The sequence below is a fragment of the Parasteatoda tepidariorum genome, chromosome 1 (assembly GCF_982258835.1).
Source record: "Parasteatoda tepidariorum strain Cologne lab strain chromosome 1, Ptep-v5.0, whole genome shotgun sequence".
NCBI lineage: Eukaryota > Metazoa > Arthropoda > Arachnida > Araneae > Theridiidae > Parasteatoda > Parasteatoda tepidariorum.
In genome coordinates this window covers 47,625,237-47,643,807 of record NC_141755.1, presented here as the reverse complement: position 1 = coordinate 47,643,807, position 18,571 = coordinate 47,625,237, and the positions used below count along the sequence as shown (strand labels likewise).

The 18,571-nt window shown below is 28.3% G+C and overlaps 1 protein-coding gene across 1 annotated transcript; it reads left to right on the top strand.

Moving 5' to 3' along the window:
* The first annotated feature begins 2,037 nt into the window (after positions 1-2,037).
* On the top strand, positions 2,038-14,739 carry LOC139424792 (uncharacterized). The gene is made up of 7 exons (XM_016055893.4): positions 2,038-2,194; positions 6,157-6,278; positions 7,898-7,959; positions 9,748-9,855; positions 10,933-10,974; positions 13,082-13,099; positions 14,548-14,739. The coding sequence occupies exons 2-7, from the start codon at positions 6,170-6,172 to the stop codon at positions 14,620-14,622; spliced, it is 414 nt and encodes a 137-aa protein (XP_015911379.1). The 5' UTR covers positions 2,038-2,194; positions 6,157-6,169; the 3' UTR covers positions 14,623-14,739.
* Positions 14,740-18,571: the final 3,832 nt, after the last annotated feature.

The following is an 18,571-nucleotide window of genomic DNA, read 5'->3' as shown; positions in this document are numbered from 1 at the left end:
TCTTGAAAATGGAAGCCTGTTTTTGAGAGCTTGAAACATGTCGACTGTCCAATTTGAATAATTTTGAATTGAATGAGGTTTTAAATCAAGTAATATCCTACCGCTTTAGTTTTTTGGGATTATTTATTTAAATCATATTAATATATCGTATCTAATGAGTTTTAATAAAATATTGCAATTAACAGAGATGATTTTTTCTTTTAACTATCATGACAAGGACTTTTATTAAAAAAAAGAGAAATACATTGATGTTTTTAAGAATGTCAATATAGAAGAAAATAGAGAGCGCTTGAGCAGCAATGAGATAAGTATTAGGTTGTTCATAAAAATAATATCATAATAATATTATTGTATTTATTTCATGAAGTATATTTCATTATATATATATATATATATATATATATATATATATATATATATATATATATATATATATATATATATATATATATATATATATATATATATATATATATATATATATATATATATATATATATATATATATATATTTTTATTTCATTTATTTCTATTTTAAAATGCGAGTAAAAACGTGCTTTCATAGCGAGTTTGTAATGATCTAGAACAATTTATCTGATACAATTTCCCTGAAGGTCTGTTTCTCTTAAAGTATATAGATATACACAGAAAAAAAATTCAAAAAATTTCATTGTGAAGCATCATCCTCATTAGAATACAATAAAACGGTTTGTATTATCTCCCTTTAGTGGGCATGATGGAAAAAGAAGGTTCGACAAGAATTGTTGAAGAAAAATTAAATTTAATAAAAAATTTAGAATAAACTAAGTGCTCGTTCCAGGCAAAATTTGTTGTTATATGATTTTTTCGTTTACTTTAGCTTTATTCGCAATCAATTTAAAGCCAAATTTCCTTTATTCTTATTGGTGCATTGATCACAAAAGTGATACTTGTGTGAAAAAGGTCCAAAATTTTAAAATGTGTTTTATCTTTCTTTCTTTTTGCCTAAAATGTCACTTTACGTAAAATCCAAATTTCATTTCTTAAGCTACGCATTTATTATTTCACCAAGATCTGAGGTATTTTAGTAGTTTTCGAGTATTCAACTTTTATTAATAATTAATTTTTTTTAAATTTTAAAGTCTCTATTTCAGGTTTAAAAAAACATTCAGAATAAGAAAAAACATGTTGAAATATTTTTAAGAATTAAAGAGAAAAAAATAAAATTATTCAGTAGTTCCAAACGAAAATAATGAACTATATTAATATAGGATTTAAAATAATTACTTTATTAGTTCATGATATCGGTAAGCGGATTTATATTACTTTACCCGTTTCCATTTTTTGCTAAACGAAAAAGTAAGCATGAAATATGCTTATGTACGGTTGGATCATTTTTTTTGGACAGTTTTGCTTTTTCAATGATTTTGATTAGTAATTCAAAATTTTATCAACAGATGGCACAATTATATTACAGTAACTGGCACAATTATATTACTATACTTTCCACTGCAAGCCCATCCATTAAAACTGACGATATTTATACAGATGTTGGTTAATTGAAATTGAAAATTATTTTGAAAACTTGGTTTCTATCGCAACTTCCTCTATTCAATATGGACACATACTTACGATTTTTGCAAATAGTTTTTAAATTCGGAGAATATAAATTCTTTAGTTTAAGAGATCAGCAAAGCGTATATTTTTATCTCCTTTTGCAATTCTTTAATTGAGTTTTAAATCCCCGATGTGGACGCCCATTAAATTTCAATTCACATATCGCTTTGTATCAATTTTCAATTAATAAATTCATTGAACTAAATATATTTTCTAATACTTATATACTCCAGTCTAAATAATGTCAAGAGACATTTAATATGAAACAATAAGGAAAGGCCCTTTCTACGGTTATGACTGAGATTAGATTTCAGAACAGAATGATAACATGATTACAAATAAATTGCTTTTAAGGATTATGCTTAATATTCAATTTAAGGATTATGCTTGCACACGAAAGTAATTTTTATATGCTATTTGCGGCAACCAATGAGACATTTTGATTTCTACATTGATTATGAACTCTGATTCGTTTTTGGATCATACTTAAACATGTGGTAGAAACTTCATGCTTTGCATTTGCGTATATATTTAAAAGGGTGAACACAATCAAGAAAAATAGTTGATGTTATAGAAAAAAATCTCAAACATTCTAAAGGTATGTTTTTTTTTTAAAATAGGTATTAGTGTAATAAAAGAACGTAATTAAACGAGTTTTTTTAATAGCGTAATAAAAAAGAGTTATTGATAAATTTATTTTATATATTGATACATATTTTCAAATTTTATTGTTATTTCCCACATTTCATTAAAAAATCTGTGCAATACCGACTTTTATAACATTTTTATTTCATAGAATAGACTTCTAATTGAAATCTTCTTTGAAAGAACCTGAAAAGAATATTTTTTGGATATATTTTCTTTATATACATTCACGTTTTCATTTTCATTCCTCAATTAAATCCAAACCATTTTTCTTATTTTAAACACTGTCTATTATAAATCTTTAATTTACTTCGTATTCATATGAAAAACCTATAAGAATCCTTTCTGTGAATAAGAATTAATTTACATGGTGGATATTGATTTACATTTGACTGTTGTTTATACGAAGAAAAATATTCTGATAAAATTGTCGTATTTTATAATGATGACAGTTCTAGGAAAAGGAAGGAAAAAAACTCAACATAATGCTGATTACTAAACCAAAATATATGGTATTTACGCCATTTGCTTGGTAAATTTTCCCTTTATATGGTAACGGTTCCCCAGAAATTCTATTTTTTAAAGTTATGGTTAGTATTACCATGCATTTATTAAAAAATGCAAAACTGATCAGTAATTTTAACCGAATTAATAGTTTTTAATCTATGCTCTAAAGTATCAATATGAATTGAACGAATTTCACTAGATTTACCTAATTTTTTCACTTAATATAAAACATTTTATTATTGTTAATTTTACCACAATCATTACTAAAGCGCTTTGGTAAAAACAATATTGCTTTTTGTCATTCTCATAGAGGTGAAATCATGGTACATTTTACCATGTTCGATTAATTTTTACCACATTTTTCTTCTCAGTGCAGATATTAATGCTATACTTTTTATATTTTTGTACGTATAGACATTAATTACGAGAGTTAATTGACAAATATGGAAAAAATGAGGTTATTGTTTTTCCTTTGTGCCTTTATTTACAATTAAGAGCCATTTGTAAAGATTCCTTACTTGAAGAGAACCGTCTTTATCACTAAATATTCAAACGATAAATCACATTCAAAAAACCTCTCTATGCATTGCAACCTAACAAAAACAAACAAACAAAAATCCACTTATTTTATAGAAACAAAACTTCCAAATAATTTAAAAAGGAGAACTAGTTTAAAGCACATTTTTTTAGTTAAATGCTGAGTTACTGTATTTTAAATTTATGTTCTTTTAATTGCTTCATAATACAAATTAATAGGTAAGATCTTAAATTTGATTTTTTTTATTTGCAACCGGTTATATATACCAAGTGTTCTTTAGTCACCATCCTTAATATAAATATTTCTAATCCAAGTCAAAATTCAAGTGAAAACGTTTACATGCTAAGTATAGCAAACAAATATACTAGCAAGATATAAGAAAAAGTCTAACGAGTTCTGATTAATCACTACATTGGATATCGGTATTAAAAAAAACAAAAGCTGTTTGATGTTTGATGGACAGCGAATGATTTAAATGAGATATTTAGAAGACCTCAAAATTATGACATAATGTTAGTTCAAACTGATTTATTAGATAATCTGCCTCAAACTGTCTTTCATCTTAATGTTTTCCATAGTTATCTGTTTGATATAGAAGGCATTTTTTCTTTAGTTTAAATATTATTTTTTTAATCTAATACATTTCCTTTCCATACTTCATTTTCAATAAATTTCTAAACACAAATGTAATTGTCGATAGCTGTGGAAAATCCCGTATATATTATTTAATGAAAAATTGCCTTTTATTCTTTTTTTTTTCAATAGTAAATCGTATAACTTCGTTTCCAATTAAGTTTATTGATGAAAACCTACTTTTATAGCTTTTAATTAGTTTCTTATTTGAATTAATTTCGAGAAAAAATTTCTAAGATTTATTAACTATATTACAAAGATTAATTTTCTATAATTAGCGCCGAAGCTAGGAAACGACTGCTAATATTCTAAGCTGTTATTTCTTATATCTGTCGTTGAACAGCCGACCCAATTTTGGGTTTACGACTACTAATGTTCAACTCCGTAGCCTTGTATTTTTGAACCAATCCAGAAGACAAGGGAACTCCTGGATCAGTACCCCCAGAGGTATGGATTTGTTATAAGCTGCTATTTCAAAATTTTGGTACTTTTTGATATATATTATCAAATTATTCTAATTAGACTAATTAGAATAATTACACAATACTGTAGGAAGTTTATTGACTTATTAATATGCCTTTGTTCTGAAGCTGAAAGTAATATATACACTATTATTATTTTCCATCTAAAATTATGGTAAAAAAATCAGCAGCAGTTTTTCCATTCGATTAACCGTAAAGCTTACTGTAAAGAACATTTTTTGCCTGTTCTAATTTGAAACAATTTACAACTTGTATGGTTATAAAACCATGAATACCTAAATTTGGTGACTTCTAATGGCGTGATAATATTCTGGTTGCATAACCGTATTAAGTGAAATTTTTAAGTTTCGTCACATAAAAATTTTATTAAATCCTAACCAGTCATAATAATATTGTTTTTATGTTGGTATATGCAGCAGTTTTTGAAGTTATACTTCTTATGCGACTTCCAACAAGGTTGCGTTAAACGTTTAACGCTACATTTTTATTGGCCGGGAAATCACGGGGTAGGATCCAGTTTTCCCTCATTCATTTCCATATTGTTTTGGTTCTCACTAGCATAAAAATAATAAAAGTCATAAAAGTATTGCTTTTCTATAAATATTTTTTTTTGTTTGATTTGATACACATATAATTTAATAGGATAGTATTTTTTATTTTCAAATTTAGTGGATAACAATTGTAAAAAATGAGTGGAAATAATCCCACGGACAATGCGACTGATTTAAGGTTATGTTAAGCTCCGTCTCTTGTGAATATCAATTGATTGTTAGGTTTTCTCTTTCGAAATTACATTATGACGCATTCACATACATTATTAATACAAATACATTTTCCACGGCGAGACGATGAGGCAACCACAAGCACTTCCACTGGTTCAAGAGGTCCACGAGGGAAAAATGCACAATATTACCGTTATTACAGGGCACGGAAACGAGAGGATCAGGAAAAAGTGTCGTTGAATAAAACTAGTGATCCTTCTACGACTGCTGAGTCTTCTACAATTAACGTCGCAGGTTACGAAGTTTAACTTCTTCCGCGTGGAGGGACTCCACGCACTATTTTTTTTAATGTTTTACTTTTTATTCAGAATTAAATGCAATATTTTTCAAATTAAAAAAGAAATGCACAGTTTGTATCATTAGAAAAAGAATATTTATTTAACACAAAAGCAGACTTATATATTACATTTTATTTTTCACATGAATATATTACAAATTATTCAAAAAGAAATACAATTTACGCAAATGCTTATTTTTTGCTTAGATAAATTTTATATAAATTTTTAATTGAATATAAACCAGGAATATGAAAAGATTTTGATCTGTGGTTTTATTTTGCCTACATAATCAGCTGTTGTGCATACGTGTTAAAAATCTCTTAAGTTTTTTTCAGAAGATTTAGGAAGTTTAATTTGTGCAAAGTATTTTCACGCATATGGCTTATGAATTCAATGGCTTATAAATTCCTCAAACAACTGAACTAGTTTTGTACTTATTCTAAAGAGTTGACATTTAAATGTGGGAATTCATTTTAAAATATTAAATATAATTCATCGAAATAATGTTCTAAAGCTCAAAGAAAATAACTGCTGATGGTCTGAAATATAAATGGATTTTGATAAATTTTAAATATTACTCTCACTTATGGCTTATAAAAAAATGTATGATGCAAAAGTTTCTTATTTATAATTAAATTAGATAATTTTTTGAAACAAAATATTTTATCTTGCATTTTAAACTTGTCTCTTTTAAGGAAAGAATCAAAAATGATGAAAATAGGAATTATTATTTTCATTTCTGCATTAACTCTTGTGATTTCTGAAAAGGACCAAGGAAAATATGGGAATATCAATTTGTGGAGAAAAACGTTGTGCGGTGAGTTTATAAATAGTATACTTTTACAAAATATCCATTTATTGCTAATCAAAAATCCAAAGCAATAATTCAATTTTTCAAATTTAGAAATTTTATATTTTCAACCCATTAATGCATAGAAAATGTTTTGTACTAATTTTTTGTTTGTAAATGCTTTGTAAAAGACTAAATCCTGTAGGTTATTTTTATGTCGATGCGTCCGCATAACACAAATAATCACACAAAATGTAACTGAATAATAGTTTCAGTTCTTTTCTCTTTTATAAAATATATAAAATTTTATATTTTTTCTCTTTGAGTTTTTAAAAACGAAAAATATTAATTAATTTTAAGATTTAATTTGCACTAAAATCATATATTTTCAAAGCTATTTAACGTAGTCATTTCTTAAAGCAATCCTAAGTTCCTTCTAAATCCTTGCGCTGTTATAATATTGTTGAAGCATAAACTAGATTGGTCTTTCTATTTAGTGAAAAATTTTGAAATTTCATGAAGTATAAAGGAAGTTCCGTTATAAATATGTATTTTCAGAATCCTCATTAATAATAAAATTAAGAATGTATATATTGGAAGTCCTAAATTGCTAGTTAAATATTCACCTTTTTGTCAATTATGTGTACACATTTTTTGTCTTGTTTTCACGTTTCACAAGGACGTAAGACGCATTTGTTAAGAGTGGTAATTACGAAACACCCTCAATGTCAAAGTGAATTTTCTTCCTTTTTAAGTTTAGAAACCTGTTCTTCGAAGCTATTAATATTTGCGGAAGTGGTCCAAATTGCTAGAGGGCATGAAAATAAGTTCTAAGTAAGTAATCGCTATAAATTAAAAGTATCAAGGGCGATCCAGATGCTCAATCCAAGCTTACTTTGAAGCTAATTAAATTTCATGTTTTTTTTTTCTAAAAAAAATACTGTTAAATAAGTTTTTTTTAAACTGACTAGCCACAAATGCAACAAAAGACCAATCATGAATGAAAGGAAAAATTCTTTTCCTCCACAACACTAGAAGAGGTTGAGCTATACCCGCAAATGTTGCTTTTTATTTTATATTTAGGAGTCATGCAAACCCTTGGAGAACCGACTTACATTACGTCTATGGAAGCTATTCTTCTTTCCTTATCTTTGACCCGATGATCTGGGCGTGATGTAGAGCACATTGCGGTAAAAAAGTTCAATGCAGACCGATAATGTGTACCATGGTATCCTTCACTAGCTGATCAAAGTGGCAACCCACCCGCTCACTGACTGCAGCCAAAGATGCTTGACTGCTGTGATCTACTGTGCTCTGCAATCAGACCACTGTGGGACAAAATCAAAATAGGCTAGTTAAAAAAATGATCAAAATATCGTAATGATCAAAAGAAGTTGGGAATTAAAGTTAAAAATGGGTTTTCAAAATGAGTTTGGAATCAAAGATCAAGATAGGCTGGGAACCACTTATTTAGAATAAGATATTTTAAAATGGACTGAAAGTGAAGATTTGGTCCTCCGTGAATTACAAAAATTTAAATAAGATCTTAAAATAAAACTTTTTGTAAATTTTATTATAATATTTATAGGTTTAAAATAAAATTGGTAAAGGTAATATCATTTTAATACTCGATTATTTTTTTAAAGAAAAGCACGGTACTAACCTTGACCGGGACCTTCAACGTTGCATGGCATATGATGAACCATTTGTAAGTAAAAGCTTAAGTTTGCCATTTCATATTATCTGAAAGATGTATTTATTATGTAATAGTATTATCTATTAGTATTATTATCTAAAAGTATATATATTTTCCTGGATGCTAACCATAATTCAAAATGGTGCTTGAAAAATTAAGTTCAAGCGTAAGTAATTGTGTTTTTCCTTTTTGAAAGGAGTTTTTTTTATGTTCATCCTAGGGGATCCCAGGATTATTGGGACAAAGTTAAAGGAGAGGTAAAGGGAAATCATAAGGATTCTAAACTGCATAGCGACCCTTGATCAAAACCGTCGTGGGAAAGTATCATGACAGATATAAGAAGAAAAAGAGAAGCAAGACTTAGATAGTCTGAAAAATTACATGTCAAAGATTATATGACAAAGATTGTGCTGTGGTAGATGACACGTGAAAATGTCACAAATATGTTCAAAATTCCCACCATTGATAGTGATGCATTTTTCACACCCATGGGCCACGGATTCTCTCAAATATGCCTGCATTTTGTCATGTATCCTCAGCAGTACAGACGATTTTTGCAACCAGATCTATTTTCAAATCCACTGATGTTTCATGAGCGAAACATTTCAGTGCACCCCCAACAAAAAAGAAATCCATGCTGTTTAAATCCGGAGAACGTAGGGGCTAAGGAGTCGGTCTACCACCCAAAATTCAGCTTGTGAACAACAAAAGATAGCGGTGGACAAAGACTTTTCTGAACAAGGGTTGTTGAATTGTTGTGATCCCTCCCCCTACCTCCCCTTAAAGTTTGTCCCAATAATCCTGGGACAAATTATCCTGTAGATTATTCTGTAGATTATTCATATTGAACCAAGAAGAAACGTCATTCCGAACAATATGATCACTAAATATAAACTTTGTATGCGAGCAAAGGAATAAAATAACAAGTATGTTGTGGTCACTTACAAAAAAAAGTTGGGCAAATATTAGTTAATATTAAAACATAGTACATTGTAAATAGTTAATATGGGGAATGAATAAAGAAACTAACGTCAATTAGTAATTCAGTAAATTGTAAATGTAAAATATTTCAGCATTCTATACGTTTTACATGAAACAAAACATTCGCATTTTCACATAGGATGTAATTTAAAATATTTTAATTTACTTCTATTTAATCTACAGTAGTGAAGACCATATTAAAAATGTTTAAAGCGATTGCATAAGTTTTTACAATTTATATATAAAAAATGTATTACACAAATTGTCGAACGTTCAAAGCTTATTGATAAGCTTATGTAAATAGCTAAATACCTTACGTTATATTTATTTTTCATAATTTTGAAAGTTTAATAATTATTAAAGTTTACATGGCTGTTGAAGTTTATTAGATTTTTAACAATTAATCACGCATGGAAAAGTAACCGGAACACATTATTAAACTAAGAAGAAATACTTCGTAAGCGTCATTTCACTGCCTTTTGAAAATAAATATAAGGGGGACCAGAAAGTAATGTCGCTTTGGCTCATTTGATATATGTTATCAAGATTTTATTTTTAATCAATAACGCATTCACCCTGGTAACCTTTCATTGACGGATCAAAAATGAATCGAAACGGATCGAAAAAAGTGTATTGGTTATTATGACTAACGAACATTTACAGCGCAAAAACGAAATTACCTTACGGTCCCCCTAACATTTTGAATGCATATTTTGCAATATTTATATGGAAAGAGTCAAATTTATTTTAGTGACAATTATTTCGATGCATTTTTTCATTGTTTGATTTTACCATGATATTTTGCCTCCTTTTTTCTAGTTTAATGCTAATTGGAGAAACTGCTTTAGAAAAATACAGCCGAAGGCCATGGGATCATTTCAAATTTATCAAGAAATGGCCTGCAAGGACCCGTCTATTTACCATAAAGTAAAGTTAATCCTTTTTGATATTTTAACATTCATTTACTCAAAATAATAAAATAAAGTTCTAGTATTACCAATGGAGGGTTCAATGCTTTTCCTTCTAAATATATTAAAACAACTATTTTAATTTAAATCTGAGAAATAAAATGACTAAAGTAAAATCATGTGTGTTGTGTTGAATAATTTTTAAAACTTATGAACATATTTTAAAATAAATTATCATAATGAAAAACATATAAAATATTAAATGCCTAACATTAAACTTTTTCTGAATTATTTCAAACTAATTCTGCTTGTGCTCAATATTTTTTTCACTTCAATGATCTTTTCTTTCACTGAAACTAAAGTAAGGTACAAACTTAATCATGTGCTTTTTCATTTAAACAATAAATATAAAGTGAATAAGTGTAAGTAGAATTAACTAAAGCATGTTAAATTCTCACTAAAAAAATAATAAATGGTAAAACATGTATATATGGTAAAACACGCATCCAAGCTGCAGTATATGTGTAATTTTCTCTATTATGTATTTTCCTCTACTTTTTTATTAAAACATAAGGATAAAACAAGACACATTTTGCCTAATCGACTTCCAAGTTTTATGTTTTGCAATGTGTGCTAAATATATATGTAAATAATTTTTTTAAAAAAATAATAAGGAAAATCATAAATTAATAAAAACAGGATAAAATTAAAACAATATAGCAGTTTAGATTTTTACTTGGTTTTGAAATTAAAATTTATGTTAAAATTAAAATAATATAATTATATTTTTTTGATGTTTTTTGTAACGCCACAAAAATTTTTTTTGCTAGGGACCAGGGAATCTTACTAAACTCATAACAAAATTCTTTACATTCAAAAATGTTTACATTTGAAAGTTCTTTTTAAGTACACAAAAAAAAAATTGAATTCCCTAGTTGCTTAGTTTCTTACAAATCACATTGTTTAAAAATGCAGTTTTTATTGCATATTTATGTTAAACAATTTTTAAAGAAATTTCTGAAAATTTCATCTTTAGTAAAGAAAGATTTAGTGCTTATATGTTTCATAAACATTACTTATTTTATTGATGGCATAGGTTGATGAATGCACAAAAAAACATAAACCTGCACGCTCTGTGGTAAGTATATATTGGTATTTTGATATTATATTTAGAGTAATGTTGCAATGATTGGGTCACTTAATTTTGGCAACTGGTTTTTGTGACAAATTTGCATATGTTAATGTACTTATTACCTTACATATTACGCATACGTAGACATAGATGCTGGCAGATTTTATAAATAGGCAGGTGACTGTTTTATTCTTTAATAAAGTTTTACCTTAATGAAAGTCAGTAAAATACATGCAAATATTGGGAGTCTGTTTAACTAGCGAATAAGAGCTTAAATACACCACTTTTACGAGTGCTTTCTTGTACTTCTGGAAATTTTTCATGTTTGTAAATTGATTTTGAAAGAATAAATTAGACATCTGGATATAATTATGCCTGATACCTTTCCCTTACTTAATTTAACACAATGGTATTTTCTTGTACAACCCGCAACATTTTGGCCACAAGTCCGGATTTACGTATAAAGTAGATAGGTAGCAGTTAAGGGTCCCAAGAACTGTAAAGACCTCGCCAAAATCAATTTATTTTTAGTTCACTATTTGCTTTAGTATTGAACAAAGCTGTTCTCTGAAAAAAATTTCAGATAAAATTCCGGTGAAATTTACCGTCATTTTGAGTGCCAGAACTTCTATTTATTAGATGCTAACCGTAGTTTGACTGCTATTTTACTAACTAAATTTAAAGGGATTTTTCTTAGGTACCTCATACCACTTTCTAACTATTTGTAGAACGAATTTCACCACTGTTGTTTTGTTGAAGAACACAGAAGCAATGCCGGCAAATAAAGAGTTTATTAAAATGCAACTTGAGGAAATAACATCTCGCACACACAGTGCTATGCAAAAGAAAATACATCTTAATCAGTCATCATAGCTTATGATGTGATAGAAAGAACGAACCACCTCTCAGGCAGCTGCTTCAACTACTTTATACGGATTTCCCCTATCGGGAAGTCGTTACACTAACTTACGCAACTCGCGCAACTTACCTGAGAGAGAGAGAAAGGAAAAATGGGGTTTTGTTCGCATATTAACAGCAACCACCTACTTTAACTTAGAATAAGTCAATTTGTTAACATTGCCACGCAAAACAATAAAATGAATAAGCTTAAATTTTGTTTCTGTAGTAATTATTTTCTCCTTCAAAGAATCCAAAAATGATATAATCTGCAATAAATGAAAATTCTACATTATAGCCTTAAGTATATTTAAGTTTTTATATGAACAATACATTCAGCAACCAAGTGATTTTATAAAAGGCTATTAATTCAATGCTTAATAACCAACAATGTTAAGCTGTTCTACCGTAAAGTGCTCGACTTCGCTCTCAAATCCTCAAACTACCAAAACAAGAGTGCTATCCTCTCTGCAGAGGATCAAAATTGCGATGGCATTTCTTCGGATTATAATCAGGGAGGTTTCCCAGACCGTCTCCAATAACCCATTGTGCAGCTCTAGGGCGATGTAAATAAAGTATCTACCTAAATAAAATAGAGGTTATCAAAATGAACATTTTTGCGTCTTGTCAAACATAGCTAAAATTATACTTCGCTTAAAATTAAATTAATTTCACCGCACTTACTACCAAACATCATGGTAAGAAAACTTATCTTATATCTAATTTTACTAAAAAGTTGTTACCAAAGCTCTTCAGTGGAAATAACCTTGCTTTTTAGTGTTCCCATAGGACCGGAAACACAGTTAATTCTTGTCGTTTTGAATTTTTTTTAGTGTGCCAAGTTTCATAAAAAAAGAAAAAAAATTAAAATTCAAATAAAATACCCACATTCAATTAATTACAAAACTTAAAATATGTCTTTTTTTCAAAAACTATAAGCATTTTGAACACAAATGAGGTCTAGAAGTTATATTAAAAATTGTTAGTTATATTTAAGAGTTTCTTGATTATCTTTATTTAAAATATCGAAAATATTTTTTGCTCATTTATTGTCAGAAAATATTTTTATGCACAATTTATACACAGAAACCTATTTCATCATATAGATTTCTACATTTTAGCCATAACATTAACTAAGCCTCAAAAAAACTTTGTGATTTCTTTCAAATAGCGGCATTTTTTGTGTTTTATTTATTTATCTATCTTTTCTTTGCAGATGAATAAACCTGCATTAGTAAGTACACAATTATTTTTCATATTTTTGTTTTAAAAATTCTTATCATTAAGAAATTTAGTCATTTTGAAAAAACAGAAATATAACTTTTTTAATTTATTAAATGGAAGGTAGAACAGTGAAGGAAAAGTTATCATTTGTTTAAAGACAGTTGATGTGATGAACGATCACAGAATTAAATTTACCGGAAAGCCGACCGGACTATGAAGAAGTCAGAGAGCTTACCTTAGATCAGATAAGTCAAGGATTCGAATACCAAACAAGTCATGGATGTTCTTTCATTGCGCTGTCCTTACTGTGGGAACAACGCTGGCCTTCCTAATATGGTGCCCCTGAAAGAGTGGCCAACAAATCTGCCCTATTGATACCTGAAAGTCGAATAACAATCGAGTGAGTTTTGGAAGAAAAAGAAAGTATTTACCAGAAATGCTTGTTCAAGAAACTGGATTTTTAAGCAGTTAAACGTCATTACCGTTAAAGTAATTGCTTGTGCACAAATTTAATATAACTACAAGCTCCTCTTTTCCGGAGTGGGGATTTTTGCACCCCTGATCACCATTACCCTCACTTACTGAAAACTGTCACCATAACTATTACTTCATTATGTTCATTTTATGTTCTGTTCTGTTGTCATGTATGATATTTCACAATTCAGTTTGTCTTATCTTTTCCTTAGAGGGGAAAATTAGTCAGTTTCAATTTTGGTATTTATCTCAACTACGTACTTCACTTACTTTAAGCTTTTATTTATTTACAAATCCTTGTGAAACTTGAAGTAAGAAAAAAACTGCACATAAGAGGTATTTATAAGTTCAAATCAATACTTAAAAAAGGGAAAACTCAAACTTTTTTAATGTCTGATCATTTATTCATTTCGATGACTGACGATAAGTTCGGTTGATATCACGCCGTTGACAAGTCTTATAGATGGCATCTATATCTAAAGATGTCGACTATTTATCCATACTTAACTCTATATAATTTTTTTTTGAAGCCAATGAAATTTTTTATCAAGTACATCATTCAAGTCATTAAAGGTAAGTTTTCTGCTTCATCTACAGTTAGTATTTTGATAGTATATTAGTATATTTTCTTTTAAAAAATTTTTAGTAGTTCAGATTTTTTTCTACATGCAACTAAATTAAATGCTACTAAATTAATCGTGACGCACTTATAAGAGTAAACAAATGCCTCTTCTCACCCATTTGTTATGTTCTTGGTGTAATGAGTAAATATTTATTTCTGCTAGTAGATGAAAACAGCATGTTTTAATGGGACATTCCCGATGCAGGTTCATTGAAAGGTTAACTGATAGTCGGAACTGAACACTTCCTATATCAAATCTTACTGTTGTTACTACTGACAAATATTTCTCTGACATTTCTTATTTTTCTTGTAAATTTTCTTTATTTTTATTCCTTTTTAATGTATATTGATTTTTTTTTCAGAATTGCTTTGAAAAAGTATTAAAGAAGTACCATTTGAATGAACTCTTAAAGAAGTACTTTTCTCATGTTAACTAAAAAAAATTAAAATTCCATTGAATTGTTTTGTCATAGATTATATAATGTTTAAAAGTGTGCTAAATGCAAGATAAAAACTTATTGTAAAAATAAATAAATACTTATTCTACCGGACAATATGCCTTATTTATTTCTGTATTATTGCTTGCCTGATGTAATTTCTTAGATAATTCAACTGCAAACTCAATATTCATGCCACTATCACTCAGTAGTTAAGGAGTTAAAATGTCATTTTGAAGAACTGTTGTACAGTTCTTCAAAAGGAGTACAGTTTCAGGGAGTACAATTTGGGCTTTACTCCCAACAAGGACTTGAAGCTCAATCAGCCTCTGATCAATGGGTACCAGCTTGTCTTGGAAGTAAAAGCGGCATGTGCGCAATGCTGGAATCGTCGTGACATTCATTCCATTGGACCTTCCCTCGGTTCACAACGGATTGCCACTGGATCGTTTTTAAACTCATTATGCTTTTAAAAATTTACCATCGTAATAATCTGGGAAATCCGTGACTTGTGATTAACATTTATGATGGAATTCAATCATAACTGTTCTTATGGTAGATTCCAGTAATTACCATTAATTTAAAATTCAAATAAAGAATAACAAAAGGAGTAAGGAGTGTATTTTTTTTTGCTCGTTCAGCTTAGGAGCCAAATTATTTATCCTCATAAAGTTTCTAAGTAATTACAAAATTCTTTAAAAGATTATACTGCTAGGAGCAAAAATCCATAATACGATATTTTTAAAATTCCTACTATAAACAGCAACAACTTGGCATAGCCTGAAGACAAAACTAGCTAACACCGGGGCAAAAGTTTTACTTACCATGATCTGACAAACAACAAAAAATATTATTTTATAGTTTTTCCTATTTGCAACGTGATTTGCTGACAAACTTTGTAACTAATTTTGGAACTTGGAAGGAATAAACCATCTGCTTTCGTAGATATAAGCTTCTAAATGTATTATTTTTAAAATTGTATATATTTTATTAGGATTTATTTCACAAATAAGTTTAAATTTTGATTATAAACTGCATCACAACTATTTTAGCTAAAGTAATAAATTTTGTTAAATTCCCACGAATGGTAAAATTATGTATTAGCTGCAGCCAGAGGAGCTAGGACTCGAATCTCCATGTAGCACAGTGAAATTGGGGCTTAAAGTAGACATTCGAAATAATTCTCTAAAACTTATTTGAATTTCACAGCGAATTTAGTTTTTTGTTATGACCGGAATTCGTTTAGTAAGTTTCGATTGGCCCCATTTGAAATTTTCAGAAATTTTTACAGTGAGGTTTCGCACGAAGCGAAATAAAGAAAGTAGAATTTTAAAGACAGATATTCAGACAAATACTTTTCTATACTGAATCAATAGTGATTAAAAATGAGAAAAAAATTCCTAAAAGGTAGCCTAAAAAGTTCTTAAATGCCTATCATATTTTGTCTTTAATTTTGATAATTTAAAGTCTCCGTAATTTTATCTGATATTTCAGAGCGTTGTAGCATGGGGATGCAATGAAGATTAAACTGCATCAATGCAATGAAGATTTTTTAAAAGTGATCTCGAATTTTGATATAAATTAACATTATGGGATTTTTGTTTACATTTTTAATTTTAAAAAAAATCAGTTTTTCAATAATTTAGCACTTTTCTGAAATGAATAACTAATTTAAAGATCAAATCATTATTGTTTTTTAATATACTGTATTTCTACCTAAAAAGAAATATGTAGTGGTCTTAAACATTTTATACCACAAACGTTTTTTTATGAAATTTCAGCAATTATAAACTGTATTATTTTACTTTTTGTATTTTTGAAAGCATATTTTTCAACTAAAGCCCAGACATTTTTACCTGAAAGGTAAGGATTATTAAATCGATAAGAATAATTAGATGTCAGACAGACCGCTCTAAAACAAAATTTGTATAATTTCTTAGGGAAACTTTTGTTATTAAATTATTCATTCAGACTGATTTTTAAATTATAAATTCACTTTCATTATTTCTTTATCCAAGTTATTTTCTCACTGGCTGCAGCTTGGGAGAAGTACTTATTACAGTGCAGAAAAAAATATATACACACTCTCCTAAAAATGAAATTCTCACTTTTGTATTTCTTCTGCGCAATGCTTGAGCTGTATTCTGTTTATCTTGAGAAATATTTCGTCACGGAAGCACGCAATTTGTGAGGAAACGTGAACACACAAATATGGGCCAAAAATGTTTCCTTAACTTGGATCCTCATTGCAGGGCATTATGTGAGATTGTTAACTATTATAAGGAAACTAGAATGAAGAATAAATGATCGAAACTAGAATGCCGACATAGGTGACCGGTGTGTATAATAGTCAAGGAGTTAACCTTATACAAAGAAGATCCTGAGTTTGAATTCCACTTCGAACATGGATGCAGTTTTTCTCTTTGTTCTATCTGTCCTACTTTGTGTTGGTGGGATGACGTTGATCCTAATACGGTGTAAACGAAAGAGTGATCAACCAAGCCTTTTTTAGAAAAATAAAATAGAATAGTGAAAAATAGAATAGTGAAAAATAAAATGGAATAATCTTTACTTTGATGAAATCATTTTTTGAAGAGTGAGGATTGTCATTTCGTCACTTTTACAAAATATTCGCTTGGTGTATATACAGGGAAATGGTTTCGTCAAAAACGAGGAAAATTTCGTTAGATTTGAGTATCCATTTTTTGCCGTACATATAAATTAAAATTTTTATTTAACTTTTATCTTAAAAATTATCTTGAGTTTTAATATTTCTCCTCGATTTATATCAAATCATTAAATTTTAAATTAGTAATTAAAACGAGTTTATCTACTTCCTCCAATATGATATAAATGTTTTGACTGGAATAAGCAAATTATAAATGACAATTTCATGTTGGGAGTTATCATTAAAAATCCATTTAAGCAGATATCGCCGCTTTCCACTTAGATTAATTTTAACAAATCATATTAAAATATCGCTTATTAGTTTTAATAAGAGATTGTAATGACGTGATTGTAATAAGAGATTGCATTTAACGGAGATGATGATTCTATTTGAATGTCATGACAAATTTTTTTTTTTTAAATAAAAGCTTTTGATATTTTTGAAGAAATACAAAGCGTTAGAGAAGCAGGAGGTAAATATTAGATTATTTATTATTTCAGTTGTAATAATGTTATAAAGTTTTATTATTTCATGATTTTATTCTATTTTGAATTGAAGTAAACTATTTTAAAATGATCTATTTCAAATAGAATGATGAAGCTATATATTTTAAATAGAGTGTTTTTAAAATTTTTCTAAATTGTTGAAGAATTATTTGTCTGACACTAATCCCCACATACGTTAATACTACATTGTAGAAACTACAGGACAGAGTAAAAGGAGTGTTGATAACACAATTAGTCAATCTTGCATTAAATTAAGAAAAAATATCAAATATTGTCAATTCATTTCCCCCAAAAGGATGTGGGTTATGGAATATGTCAATAAGGACACAGAAAAATAATTTAAAAATATGATCATTGTAAAATACCTTTAGCATTAAAACATAATAAACAGTTTTGTAGCATGACACTTCAATAGCTAGTTGTAACGAAAAAAGCAAGTAAGACAAGAATTGCTAAAGAAAAATTAAATTCAAAATAAAATTTTAGATGACCTATATGTTGGTTCCAGGCATAAAAAATTTGTAATTTTTTAAAAAATTTTTTAAAACAATGCCCTCATTCTGAAATTTAAGAACAGGATTACTTTACTCTAACTGACCAATTGATTACAAAAGTAATATTTGAGTGAGGTAACCAAATAATTCAAAATGTGTTTTGTCTTTTGTGTGCCTATTATATCGCTTATCCCAAAATCCAAATTTAACGATTCCATTTATTCAAGTATTCAAAGTATTCATTTATTATATACCACTAGAATACAGGCATTTCAGTCATT